The 14,946-nt window shown below is 46.3% G+C and overlaps 1 protein-coding gene and 1 long non-coding RNA gene across 3 annotated transcripts in view; both read right to left on the minus strand.

Moving 5' to 3' along the window:
• Nucleotides 1-910: 910 nt before the first annotated feature.
• Nucleotides 911-4,913, minus strand: LOC308619967. Its single transcript, XR_014016282.1, has 3 exons — nucleotides 4,617-4,913; nucleotides 3,234-3,273; nucleotides 911-2,534 (listed from the first exon to the last, which is right to left on the minus strand). It is a non-coding gene; the product is annotated as an uncharacterized lncRNA (long non-coding RNA).
• Nucleotides 4,914-14,349: 9,436 nt separating this feature from the next.
• LOC308619852 (uncharacterized protein) overlaps nucleotides 14,350-14,946 on the minus strand; it is an 811,674-nt gene continuing 811,077 nt past the window's right edge. Inside the window, exon 3 of one of the 2 annotated variants that reach the window (XM_081239077.1) lies at nucleotides 14,350-14,450. In XM_081239077.1, the coding sequence (XP_081095203.1) occupies nucleotides 14,398-14,450 (53 nt within the window). In that variant the 3' untranslated portion in view covers nucleotides 14,350-14,397. The remainder of the gene's footprint in view (nucleotides 14,451-14,946) is intronic. The other variant, XR_014016247.1, reaches the window with a different exon arrangement.

Genomic DNA, 14,946 nt, shown 5'->3' on the forward strand with positions numbered 1-14,946 from the left:
TTGCTATTACGGATGGAAGACCAGGAAAACAGCTATGAGCAGAAGGCCAAGGAGACACTGCAGAAAGTGCTGGAGGAGAAAATGCGTGCACAACAGCAACTGCAGAGCAAACAGGTGTGGGGATGCTCCATAATCCTTGGGGCTGGGAACCCTGGGGCAGTCTGGGTGGCAAGGGAGCCAGCTGCACAACTCCCTGGAACCCCCAAGGCACCACCCTCTCCTCTGATCTCCCTCAGCGGTCCCTGGCCCTGGCCGAGCACAAGTGTGAAGAGTGGAAGAGCCAGTACGAGAGCCACTCCCAGCATGCAACTGTCCCCTACCCTGCCAGCCCAGTAATCATGAACGCCGTCTTCCTTCTCTTTTTTACAATGTGGTACATATGGATTTTTTTTGAATGAGATTTAACCAGCTTTTAAACCTTTCTTCTTTCTAACAATATCAGTACTCTCTGACTCTCCAAATGCGCCTTTTCAAGTTGATTTAATTTATGGAAAAATCACCCTTCATACTTTCCCTTTCTTTTTTAAACCTCCCCATGGTAGTGGAATGTAGTAGAAGGAGATTTGGCCTGGGAGTTTGGACACCAGGGTTCTAGCGGCAGTAACCCACAGTTACACACGTTATATTATTAAAGAAAAAAGTAACTTACAGAAATGTATGAGGCCATTATGCACATACACACAAATATATATTCACTCATATATCCATAAAAAAGTAGTCTGGAAGGTTCTATAAAATGTTAAAGGTGTTCATCCCACGGTGGAGGAGATATACGTTAACTATATTACCCTCTTAAATTTTTACAGTAAATATATATTACTTTTATAATTTAAAAAGCCAAACTTTTCATTTTTAAAAACCTAAAACATGAAAGAAAACTGGAAAACCAACAAAATTAAAACAATCCCTAAGTCTGAGGCAACGATTTTTTTATCCGAGTCCAAGTGATGAATGAAAATACTAAGAATGGTGTGTGACACCTTAAAGTATAGAAAAAAATACAGTAAGGCAAGTAGGCATTAAGATAATAGAATATAAAAAGCTACCCAGATATATTCAGACAATGGACTACTATTCCAGTAATAAAAAGAAATGAATTACTAATATGAGCTACACGGATGAGTCACAACAACATGAGGAGCCAAAGAAGCCACGTGCAAAAGGGTACTTATTGTATGCTTCCATTCATATGAATTTCTAGAATAGGAAACACTAATACATAGTGAAAGAAAGCATGTCAGTGGTTGCCTGATGCCAGGCCTGGGAAACTGACTGTAAAAGGACAAGAAGGAACTTTTTGCAGGTATTGGAAGTGTTCTGTATCTTGACTTTGGCGATGACAATATAGATATACACATTTGTCAAAACTTATCAAATTACATGCTTAAAATGGGTACACCTTGTTGAATGTAATTCATACTTCAATAAAGTTGATTTTAAAGTTAAATTAAAAAGTCACCTATGGGGACTTCCCTGGTGTCACAGTGGTTAAGAAATCGCCTGCTAATGCAGGGGACGTGGTTTCAAGCCCTAGTCTGCGGAGATCCCACATGCCGCCGAGCAACTAAGTCCGTGCGCCACAACTACAGAGCCTGTGCTCTAGAGCCCGTGAGCCACAACTACTGAGCCCGTGTGCCACAACTAGCGAAGCCCACGTGCCTAGAGCCCATGCTCCACAACAAGAGAAGCCACCACAGTGAGAAGCCGGCGCACTGCAACAAAGACACAATGCAGCCAGAAATAAATAAATTAATGATAATTTTTAAAAAAATAGTCACCTAGATGTCTGAGTGAGACAGAGTCCCTTTCAGCTTTCAGTCCCAGCTCTTCTCTGAAGCCTCCCCTCGTTTACGCTGGCAGCATGTGACCAATTTGCATCTCTTTAACACCTTATATTTATCGGTTCCATTCAGATTTGATGCTTGAAAAGTTTTGTATATTTTATGTCTATCTTCCATTAAACTTGGTTCCTCTAAGGCAGGAACAATCATCTCTTTCATAAATTGAGACCATTACAAAAACAGAATTATGTTCCCTTTCCTCCCAATCAGGGGAATTTGAAGTAGGATTGATGAAATCCTGGAAATCATAAGCAAAAATGTCATTTCTGCATTTTTATGGCCACAGGGTCCTGTGTTTTCATCAGATTCTTGAAGATATCACAGAGCCCAACAATGTTAAGAATCTCTGCTTTGAATCCATGTGCTTTCACCCAGCTCTGTGGTACAAGGCACCCTGCCCCTGGGGCAATCTGTCTGTGGTCCCTGCAAAGATGATAAACCCACATCAGAGACACTCACTCTTCTGCATGTCAGTGGACTCCACTGCCAGCTCTTCCTCCACAATGACGTCACTATCGCCATCTTCAAGATTCATTTCTGTCTCATCTAGAACACTGTCTTCCTCCTCTTCCTCCTCCTCATCTTCCTTGGAGACATCCTTTAATGTGGCAAGTAGTCTGTTGTAACCAGAAACTTGTTCTGGTTCACTCTATGCTTCACTTTCAGAACTTGAAGTATCTATAAACTCTCTGACTAAAAGGAAAATGGGGATTTTAAAAACAAAAATTATACTGGTCTTGTTGCTACCCCACGACTATCATCAGGCCCACAGTGGAACCAAGTTCAGACTTTTCTAAATAAAAACTAGCTTTTCTGCAAATATGCAATCCTATCTATTCAACCAGACCGAGCACCAAATTTGTTTAAAACAGCTAATCTAGCTATGATTCTAGAAGCGCTTCCTCTTCTTTGAACTGCTCATGTTCCATATGGGAAGACAGCAAACTAAACACATGGAGCTTTAGGCTATAAGGCGATCTAACCTATGTGTCAGACATTTGGCACCTTTAAAGGACCAACAGGAAAACTTACAACAAAAAAGTGTACTTTATTTCTGAGTCTGTGGTAATGAAATAAGACCTTTGATGATTTTGCACTCTATTTTATGTTAAGCAAACATGACATGCCCTCTTAGGATTCACCAAGAGCCCTCTGGTAAGCCTCCTTAACAGGTTCTAACAGGCTAATCTCTCAGGACAGTTCCATACTCTATATTAGTTATCACAATGGCATTTTAACAGACATCTGCACTTAAAACTAAGCAATATTACTAAAATATAGCTTACATCTAAAATCAAAGAGAGTGGAAATGTAGCCAAACTTTAGTACCATATATAATCTTAAAAGTAACAGTCCAGAATCTACTATCATAAAGAAGGTATAAAGCATTACCAGTTGACAAGTCTGTGGTTTTGCTTCCTTTCTGGAAACCCTGAGAAGAAACAGGCAATGTTAAACTTTAACTACTAGTAGGCAGCAATTAGGAAAAGTCTAATGATACAACTTTAAATGAACATGGCAGACTATACCGTTATAAATACATTATATCTATTGTCAAGTAAAAACTCCATATGCATTTGGACAGGTTTTGGAAGGATATGCCAAATAGATAATAAGAGACGAATGAAAAAGTCTAACAAGACCACATGACAAATACTACAGTCACACAGTAACAGGCTCTCATCCAAAAGATGGGAAATTTTGGCAAATAAAAGCCCTCGGGGTTCACCTTTTCTAGCAAATTTCTTAAGTAGACTATCCCTCTAACTGTTTTTTTTTTTTTTTTTTTTTTTTTTCTTTTTGCGGTATGCGGGCCTCTCACTGTTGTGGCCTCTCCCGTTGCGGAGCACAGGCTCCGGATGCGCAGGCCCAGCGGCCATGGCTCACGGGCCCAGCCGCTCCGCGGCATATGGGATCCTCCCAGACCGGGGCACGAACCCGTATCCCCTGCATCGGCAGGCGGAATCTCAACCACTGCGCCACCAGGGAGGCCCCTCTCTAACTGTTGATAAAGCAGCCCAAAGGGGTGGGATGAGCACTAAGATCATAACTGAGAGTCTGGACACTTAGAGAGGAACCCACAACTACCCAAACATTAGTTTCCTCATGGTCATTGAATAGATAGGTGATGTCGAGGGTTCCAAGCAATTCTTTTTTTATTTTTTTTTAACTTCTTTAATTTATTTATTTTGGCCTGCTATGGGTCTTCGTTGCTGCGCCCGGGCTTTCTCTAGTTGCGGCGACAGGTGGCTTCTCTTGTTGCGGAGCAGGGGCTCTAGGCTCGCGGGCATCAGTAGTTGCACCAACCTGGCTCAGTAGTTGTGGCTCGCGGGCTCTAGAGTGCAGGCTCAATAGTTGTGGCGCACGGGCTTACTTGCACCGCGGCATGTGGGATCTTCCCGGACCAGGGCTCGAACCCCTGTCCCCTCCCTTGGCAGGCGGATTCTTAACCACTGCGCCACCAGGGAAGCCCCCAAGCAATTCTTTAAAAACATAGAAAACGAACACAAGCTTATAAAACCTCTGCCCAGTCGCCACACAGGAGGCGTGCCGTCTAGCATAAAACTACAGGCTCAACAAAGGGTAGGAAGGCCGGCGAAGAACCCCATCTCAGGCGGGAAGCCGCCAGGATCCCCGGGCGAGCTAGGGCGGCGCCGGGGCAGCGTGGCACGCGGCGGGAGCTGCCCTGTCACTACCCCCGGGGCACCGGGGACACGCGGGCTCCCACCGGGAAAGGACGCCGGCAGCGCCGGTCCCAGCCTCGCCTCTCCATACCTGTCATAGAAGGGATGCTCCTCGCCGAAATCCCTTAGATGCTTCTTCTGCCTTTTAGTTAGGGAGTTGAGCAGCTGGCTCTGGCTCCGGCTCCGGCTCCGGCTCCCGCGTTTGCCCATGGGGAAGACGTCAAGTCAGCCAACCTCCAAGAATCGCGTTTTTCACCTGGAAGTCGTCTCGTCAACCCACTCACGCGGGATTGCCAACGGCGCTTTACGGCGGAAGCAGGGTGCCATAAAGCAGACCCGCTTTACGTCGCGCTTGTACGACAGGCGTTAGAACTTCCTGTTTCCCATTCCGCCCCCTAGCGAGGCGCTTTGGAAGCACGCGCACGCATGCGCAGCTTTTCTCTGAGCCCCGTAAGGAAGGCAGGCAAGGGAGGCTTCGGGCTTCCCCAGGTATGTAAATGGGTGGGTGTACTTTGTGCGTCTGTTTTGGCTGTGAGAATCAGCCTGCATAAACGTGTAGTAACTGAGATGGTTGAATGCAGTGCCTTTCTATTATGCCATAATACAAATACCAACTAACATTTAAGGCTGCCGGTGCATCTCAATTCATCCTCACAACAGTAAACAAACAGACCTTGTTAATAAGCCTGATATTGGAGATGAGAAAGCTGATGCTTACAAAAGGTTACATACACACTAGCAAGAGAGGAGATGGAAACCTAATTCTCTCTGATGCGACCACAGGCTTTTCCCACTAGAATCTGCCACATGCGTGTGCTGTGTGAAGAATGAGGACGCAAGGCTGAGATTCCCGCCCTTACCCTACCCCCTCATTTTCTGAAAGTATTGCAAGGGCCCTTGGTAACACATCTGTTCTGGCATTTTTCATGTTATAAAAGCAAAAACACATCCAGAGAGGTAAAGTGACTTTCCTAAATCACCCAGAGAGTCGATGTTAGAGAAAGCAGTAAAACTCAATAAAGTGTCTCAAAACTGAATTGGGGCAAATTGGGATGGAAAACTTTTAAAGGGTAAGTAACTTTTCTATATCTGGGTCGTGGTGGTGGTTACACCTGGTATACAATTACCAAAATTAATCAAACTGTACCTTTGAAATTGGTACATTTTAATGCAGGTAAATAATAATCTCAATAAACAAAGAGGTAAAAACAGCGCAACTGGACTTAATACTCTAGAGACAGGCAGAGTGTGCAGGGATACTTAAAAACCACAGGATAGGGCTTCCCTGGTGGCGCAGTGGTTGAGAGTCCGCCTGCCGATGCAGGGGACATGGGTTCGTGTTCCGGTCCGGGAGGATCCCACATGCCGCGGAACGGCTGGGCCCGTGGGCTATGGCCACTGAGCCTGTGCGTCCGGAGCCTGTGCTCCACAACGGGAGAGGCCACAACAGTGAGAGGCCCACGTACCGCAAAAAAAAAAAAAAAAAAAGAATGCATATTGTAGTCTTCAGGATGACTACTAAGAGAATAGTAGAAGAGTGAAAAACTTAAATTAATGTGTGATTTTGGTGAGTCAAGGATGAATGCTATTGTCTTACTATTACTAAAAGAATAGTAAAAAAGTGAAATATTTCCAAGCTAATAGAGGGCGAAAGTGGAATAAGAGAAAACCATCCACTCAGAAGGAGGCAAGAAAGGAGAGAAAAAGGAACATAGCACAGATGGTACAACTGGTATTGAGCAAGAAGGTAGATTTAAACCCCAGTACACGAGTAATTACATAATATAAATGGACTAAAAGTCAAAGATTGTCAAACTGGATTTTGTAAAAATGATACGCTATTTGAAGGCATATGTCTAAACCTTAAGACAAAAATTGACAGAGAACATATGAAAAAGATATGGTATGAAAACTCTAACCAACAGAAAGCCAGTGATGAAGCTAAATGACAAAGGAGACGTTAAGGGAGAAACACTAGTAGAGATGAAAAGGGACATTTCATGATGATCTAAAGTTTTGCTCTACAGGAAGTATTAGGATTCTAAATTTATATGCACCTAGTAACACAGCCTCAAAATATATAAAGCAAACATCGTTCATATTAAAAGAAGAAACACACAAATGACAAACATGTTGAGATTTTTAAAAACATTCTCAATGATGGAACAAAAAGACAAAAAAAAATCAATATGAGAATTTAAGTTGGAACAACATCATTGGCAAACTTGATTTAATGGATCAATTCTTTCTTAGATAATTTCACAATTAAGATCTGAAGGCCGTCTAGGGTTGTGGTTACACACAGGAGCTTTGGAGTCAGGCAGACCTGGATTCAAGTTCTGCCACAACTACTTTATGCAAGTGAACTTGGATAACTTCCTTCACCTCTGTGAGCCTCAGTTTTCCCGACTGTAAAGTGGGGTGAATACCAGTATAGACCGCATGGGGTCATTGTGAGGATGAACAGAGATGATGCAGGTGGAGTGCTTGCCCCAGAGTGGTTCCCAGGCCGACCTGTCCCTGCCATACCTTGCTCTTTTCCCGCAGCATCATAGAGATCAGGCTCTGCTCGGTACTGCTCCTTTTCAGCTCCACCCTGAGCTTCCTCATTTCTTTTTCCATGTCATGGATTTGCTGAAAGAGTTCCAACAACAGGGAAGTCAACTTCAGAACTCATTTCATCCGGTTCATTAAGGCAGAAACCTAGTCTGGGATTCGCTTCATTCCTTCCCTTGGGGTACAATTCCACATCTTTGAGGCAAAGTAGACTTTCTTTCAACGGATGCAATGAAAGGGCTGGGTGAGGGAAAATTTGAGTTTCTTTTGAAGATCAGCATGGATCCTGGATTAAACAGTACAAGATACCTATCCACTCATTAGAGTCTCTTTCCTTGGGGCACATTTTTGAGTTCAATCTAAATAAGGGCTGTTTGGAAGACACAATGGGCACAGTTTGGAAGAAAAGAACAATGACATTTTTCTTTTATCTCATTTGAGGTAGAGAAGTGTGCTCCTGACAGAGAGAAGAACACACGTCTCCTCCCCCCGTCCCAGGCACCGTCCTTCCCAACGGATGGAAAACGTATGCCTGGTGATGTGCACGAGGGTTCGGGCCGGTACAGGGGGTGAACATTTACATTGAGTGGTCATCTTTTCATTGTATTAATTTTTATGTTCACCTTCCATACAAGGCCAGTGATACATTTGCTTTTTATTTTGTTTTTATGAATTGTTGTAAAATTGAATGTATTTAAGTAAAAATACTTCAAGAAGAGTTGTGTTAATAACAGTGCTCAGGGCTGTGCTAAAACTTGTGACAGTGGATCATGAAAGTCTGGGCATCACAAGTCCAGGGGTAGGGACCACGTTGAATTTCTAGCAGCATACGGTGGCCACCTCTCGTCCCTTTCCCCAGGGGAATCCTGATGAGGGGCCTTGAGCCAACTGCCCAGAAAATCTGGGGAGCGTGTGTTTTCCATGGTCTTTTCACCCATGTCTTTGAGGCTAGCAAATCAAAGAATTAGGAGACTACATTAACACACAAACACCCAGAAAGCCCCAGAGCTTGTGCTAGCTAATGGGCCAAGGAACCCCTCCAAAACACTCAAGGCCACAATCAAGGCTTTCAGTGGACACCTAGGGGTCAGGAGGTTCAACACACGGTTTTGCAGAGTTTTAACTCTTTCTCTTGGGCTTCCCACTTCTCCTTCTGGGCATCTTCCTTCTGTAACTCTTCTTTCAGCACTGAGCACTGTGGAGAAAAAGGACAAGGCCACGGGGGCTTGGCAGGGGTTCGCAGTACCTGTGTTCATGCCCAGGAGTGTTTCCTGCTGTATAACCCAATCACACCTCTGAATTCTGAGAGGCGAGACCATTTGTGTGATGGGAGCACGGGATCCTGCAGTCCTTCCCAGTTCACCCCTCTCATGAGTTCTGAGGAATAGAGCATCTAAATTCCTCTGCAAAAGCCAGCAAACTTCACTGCAGGCGAAATCCAGCTTTGTAGAGTCTGGGTACTTAGGGTGAAGGAACTGGGATGTTTTCACGCTGTGACCGGTGAGGGTGGAGGGGGCCGAGCCAGTGAGCTGGGGTCCATCTTAGGGCTTTTGTGCAGGTTGCATCTCAAAGACACAACTGCCCTGACTGGTGTGGAGGGGTAAACGGAGCTGTCTTGCCCGAGGGCGGCTCGGCAACAGGCATTAAGGGCATAAGGATGGATGTGCCTTCTTTTGACCCAGCAATTCCCACTTTAGGAATGTACCTTAAGGACAATGACTGGAGAAATAAGTAAATCTGTAGTTTCAAGGATGCTCTTCACAGAATTGTCAGTAACAGTGGAAGAAAAAAAAAAAAAAAGAGGAAACAACCCAAGTGTTGTTTAGAACAGCAGACCACTTTATAACACTGGGTACATCCAGGAGAAAGTATGTAGCTTTTAAGACGAATGATAAGAGCGTTGATTTATTAGAATGGGAAAATAATAAGTATTTAAAAATTTAAAAAATGTGCATAGTATAAATTCACTATAAAATGATTGATTGATTGATTTCTAGGCAATATATAGAAACAAGACTGGAAAAACAGACATGAACATATTAACACTGATTTCTCAAGGTAGCATTTCCTCTCCTCTTTTTATTTTTTCTTCTCAATGTCATCTACATATTTTTCTAAAATTAACACACATGATGTATGTCATTAAAAAAAAAGGCATCTCAAATGTTCACAAGAGCAGTACCCTTGGTGGTGACGAGCCCTTGTGCTATTGGCCAGCACAGTCTAGAGGAGAAGGGACCTCATTCCAAGGTCAATGAGGAAGGGGAAGTGGGGACATAAATCATCCAAATGCACTTCAGGAGGTAGAAGAGCCAAGCAGGTGCTGTCTGTGCAGATTCCTTCTACATAGCACCAGCTCTGCATCCCCTTCCCGTCCCCAACACACACACACACACACACACACACACACACACAGACACACACATACATAAAAAAGCTATAGCACATGCCTGGGAAGACACTCTGCTTGGGAGAAACGAATGCAGAGGGCTTGGCCAGGCAGCCAACCTCGGGCAGAGGCAGAAGAGCACAACTAAAACCAGCCTCCCACTTCTCGGAAAACGATTTTGTCATCCCCATTTCACAGATGGGGAAATGGAGGCCAAATAAGTTACAATAAAAGAAAGCTCTGGGATTGGACCCTGGTCTGTCTGATCCCAAAGCTCATGCAGTGCCTTTCACCAGCTCCAAACTGGGTATGGTACTACGTACCAGGTATTACCTACTGTGCCTTTTCCTTGGAACCTCAAGATCTGTTCTCACCCCACCCCCATGCAGACCTAGCTATCGGGTAGCCTCTGGGAATCTCTGAGTTGCCACCTGAGATGAAAGCTTTGAGGTTTTACCTTGACTCACAGAAACAGGCACATCATGCAAATACTGAGAAATCTTATCCTATAGAGTCAGGATTCTAAAGTTAGCATTGAAGGCAAGATTTGCAAATAGTCAAAGTTACATGTAAAAAGCTCTTTGCTTGCCTACCACGTTCATCTTCCATAGAGGCATTCGACACACTAAAGTCTAAGGAAGAAATGAGACTCTGCGTGTTTGCATCTGGATCTTCAAACGTTCTGCTTTGAAGACAATTATGAGAACCAGTGGTGCTGGGACCACGATGCAGCCGTGTGGTCATCCTTGCTCACAGAGAGATCGTATTCTGCTTAATATTAAACGTTGAAATGGCAGTATATGCTCATAGGTGTGTTTGTTGCTGGGATTAAACAAACTCATTTATAATAGGGGTTAGAAAATGTTTGCTTGATTTGAAAATCTATTACGCTTATTCTGAGCCACATACATGCTGTCCTTTGAAAGGCTTCAGAGAAGTTGGCCACCTGCCCAGCAGCTACCCTCCCTGTGTCCTTGGGCACTGGCCTCATCTCACCACCGTGTGTCATGTGACTCCACTGTGTCTGCTTTTCGCAGCTACAATTTGCTGATGACCCGACACTCACTCTGGAGCTGAGGGCTTCGAGCTGGTGATCCTTTTCTTTGTTCTCACTTTTCAGTTGATTCACCTCCTGTTGTAGTTGTGGAACTTGACCATCCTTTACTAACACGTCTCTTTGCAAAGATGACACCATCTCTGTAAAAGAACCAAACCAAACCAAAACAAAAGACTCATGGAGGTCAAAGAGGCAGGAAGGATTATTGGCAACACCATGGCTGTCAGCCAACGTTCGGACAAGACCTTCCAAGCCTGGGCCACCACCAGTGCCCTCCTAGAACTGGGGAGGCTTTTTTCAAGGGTCCCAGAGCAGGAATGGAAATGAGAGCAAAGTCCACGGAACAGGGTTTGAGGCTTCAGTGAGAATGAGGGGCAGTCAGCACCAGCGAAAGGAGAAACCTTTGAGGGCCCCTTGTGGGCACAGGCCAGGCAAAGCTGGGAGGAGAGGCCACACCATGGGCCTGGGGAACAAAGGCCCAGCACAGGGAAGTTCAAGGAATTCTTCTCCAGAGGCCAGGAGACGGCCGTGTGGCAGAGGGCACTGCTGGACACTATTGATGGGGTGGTTGGTTTCACAGTCCTCTGAGTTTGGACCCCTCTCTACCACTTATTAGCTTCATGGTCTTGGACAAGCTATTTCACCTCCCACTGTCTGTCCCACACAGATTTATTGTAAGGGTCAAATGAGACGGTATGTCACAAGAACAAGAAGTGGCTAAATTATGTTTGTTCCATGGCGCCTATTATTTTTCTCGGCAGCCAGCTTCCAAAATGGCCCCAATGATCCCTGCCGCCTAGAATTCATGCCCTGTGTAGCCCCTCCCACCCTGAATAGGGCTGCCATGGGTAACCAATATGATACTGTGGAAATGACGGACTGTTTCCTCTCAGGCTGAGTCATAAAAGACACTGTGGCCAACTCTTTGCTCCCTCTTGAATCACTCACTCTGGGGGAAGCCAACTGCTGTGTTGTGAGGACACTCAAGCAGCCCTAGAGAGAAGCATGTGTGCTGAGGGACTAAGGCCTCCAGCCAATAGCCACATGAGCAGCCATTCTGAAGGGGGATCCTCCGGCTCCCCCCGAGGCTTTAGATGACATGACTGATGCCCCAGCTGACATCTTGACTGCAACTCATGAGAACTAAGTCACCCCCCGCTCAAATTCCTGAACTACAGAAACTGGGGGAGATAATAAATATTGGTTGGGGTTTTATCCATTACATTTTGGGGTAACTTGTTATGCAGCAGTAGATAACTACTCCATTACTGTAGTATCATTTTTTTAAACATCTTTATTGGAGTATAATTGCTTTACAATGGTGTGTTAGTTTCTGCTTTATAACCAAGTGAATCAGTTATGCATATACATATCTCCCCATATCTCTTCCCTCTTGCATTGTAGTATCATTTTGAATAAAAGTGGGAAGAAGGGTGCATAAATGCATTGGTATTGGGTTATCTCCTACGGTTCTTTTCTTGAAAGAACATCAGGCCCAGTTTTAGTGGTAGGTATCAATCAAGAATGTCTATGAAATAAAGCACAAAATGCTCCAGAATTTCATTTTAAAAATGAGCTTTGCCTCCAGGACACAGTTCAGTTACTTGGAAATCCCTCTGGGGCTTGCCACACTTTGAGTGGGTCCAGCCCATCTCAAGCGTTATCCCAACCCAGGTCTGTCCGACTCCCTGATCAGAGAAGGTGGGATCTGAGACAGGCTTGATGCTTGGATGAGGTTTCACTGGGCGACATACGGGAGGAAGGTGAGGACCAGCGAGTTCATCCTTCCATTCCTGGTGCCCAGAACAGCACCTAGCCTGGGGGAGGTGCTCAGAAAATATCTGAGGACATCCCAAGTGAGGGAGGAGCATAAGCAGAGACCTGGGGGCAGCAGGGGGTGGGGCTGGGTGTGATTAAGTTGCAGAGTGAGGCAGAAGAAAAGCACAGATTCATACAGAGATGGGGATTCACGTGCGACTCAATGCTATGCCTGGCTTCTACAGCTGTGGGCATGTTTCCTGTTACGCGCCGGCTGCTTTCAGAGTGATGTGCCCCTCCGAGGCTCACTGCCTCCGCCCTGTCACCTGCTTCTCTCCCTCCCCTCGTCTGTGAGTGGTCCCATCCTCTTCAGGTCTCTAGGCATGTCAGTTTCTGCTTAAAAACCTCCACTGGATTCCCAACACCCTTGGAATAAAAATCCAGACCCCCTGACCCTGCCCAGCCCCACAATCCCCTGTTCACTCCATGCAGCCTCTCTTGCCCTTGGCTTGTCCTTGCCCACGTGAAACAGGTCCTCTCTAAAAGAAGGACATAGCCGTGGAGGATACAGCATAAACTGGTTAGAATCAGCTAGGTCCAAGGGGGCGTAAGATTCGACTTCCAGGGGGACTGGAGCCTCATTACAGACTCATTGTAATACATGAGCGAAATGACACACCCACCAGGACCAGGACAGTTACGAGGCTGACCATAAAGGTCAAAAAGTGGGTGGTGGGGCTTCCCTGGTGGCGCGGTGGTTGAGAGTCCGCCTGCCGATTCAGGGGACACGGGTTCGGGCCCCTGTCCGGGAAGATCACACATGCCACGGAGCGGCTAGGTCCGTGAGCCATGGCCGCTGAGCCTGTGCGTCCAGAGCCAGGGCTCCGCAACGGGAGAGGCCACAGCAGCGAGAGGCCCGTGTACAGGAAAAAAAAAAAAAAAGTGGGTTGTGGCCCAATTCCTGGAAATCCCCGCCCCTTCCCCAAAATATTAGAGTTGTCACAATCCTCCCACTCATTAGCCAATAAAATTACCCACCCCATAAAAACTAACCACCCCACATTTAGGGGCCTCTAGCCTTCTGAGATGGCCCACACTCTGTCTGTGGAGTGTGTTTCTCTCTAAAGAAATCCACTTCTTACTTTGTCTCTCACTGGATTCTTTCTGCATGAGACATAAAGAACCTGAGCTTTATTAAGTCCCGAGACCACATGCGTGATCTCGATTAAAAGATAGTGGGTTCTGACTGGGTTCGAGTCCCAGCCCACGGGTTCAAGTCCCACCTGAGTTCCATGGTTGCACACCCACTAAGCTGGTCCCCCTTGGCCTCCCCCCTTGAAGCGCTGGCCACCACGACACACAGTTTATTTTCTCCACAGCACCACTGCTCTCTGAAGTGGGCTTGTTTATTCATCCGTTTACTTTTATTGTCTGTCACCCCCTCCCGAATCTGTGAGTACAGGAATCTGACTGTCTTGCTTGGCTCTCCCTCCCCGGAGCCTGGAACGGGGCCTGACACCTAGTAGGAGCTCAAGAAACATGTGGAAGCAATGAAGGAATCCAGGGAATCAAAGCTCAGCCACAGCTGTGCGTTGGCTGCCCCTCTCCCAACCCAGGCCCTTTATCAGGTAACAACCTCTGATCAAATTAGAAAATGGTTTCCCTTGGGCCCAAGTGCACTCGACTGAAATGGGTGAGACCATGGGTGCCTTAAAGGAGTGACCGCATTTTGTCCACGCTCTAGTTTGCACTCAGGCTGCTTTGTGGAACCACCCAAGCCACAAGGCGACCTGTGTTCTCCCTGGTGGGGCCAGTGCTCAGGAGACCTTGTAGCCAAGAGATACCATTCTCTCAAATATTTACCAGGCCCTGCCCTCGGAACTGGGCGGCAAGAAACCTCCACTGAGGGAGAACTCTAATGCACCGACACGGGTGATCCCTGAGGCTGCACCCATGTCACGGGCACAGGTGTGCTGGTTGACTGGTGATGTCTGCAGGGGGAGGGCAAAAGCTCTGGGGCCTGAATGCAGAAGCGCCTCACCTGACGTGATGGCGGTCTCCCTCCTTAAGTTCTCGGCCTCGTGCTTCCGGGAGGTGATTTGTAAGTTTCTCTCAGACAGGGTCTGGCTCAGCACCTGGTTGTAGCCTTGCTGTAGGGCACTGATCTGTGGAAGGAGGCAACACACAGTCAGAGGGGGCCAGCCAGGCCTGCAGGACACGCCGGTACTTCTCCAACATTGGGCAAAGAGTCGGGTTGATCTTGGATCGGGGTGTTGGGGAAACCAAAGTTTTCAGTTGTCACTAGTGGAAGGGGCAGGAGGGGGCCTGTTCCTTCAGTGACCACCATGTCATCGGTCCTCGAGACACGGACCTTATCTTTGTGGCCACCCAGGGGCTCCGGTGCTGCTGTCTTCCAATGACCTGTGGGTTTTCAGCCATAAATAGACCAGTTGTTGGTTCCAGATCATCCAGCACTGACTGGATGCACAGCAAAGTTCAAGAGCCAGGAGCAGGTTATGAAATGAATTCCCTCTAATGAGAATAGAGGGTAGTTTATACCTCACAGAACACTCCAGAGTTTACAAAGCCCATTCACACATGCTACACTGATACTCGTCACAGCGTTGCTGAAGGCTGACGTTCCCATTAATGTGCCCATTT

The sequence above is a fragment of the Mesoplodon bidens genome (genome assembly GCF_964165515.1).
Source record: "Mesoplodon bidens genome assembly, chromosome: 7".
Classification (NCBI taxonomy): domain Eukaryota; kingdom Metazoa; phylum Chordata; class Mammalia; order Artiodactyla; family Ziphiidae; genus Mesoplodon; species Mesoplodon bidens.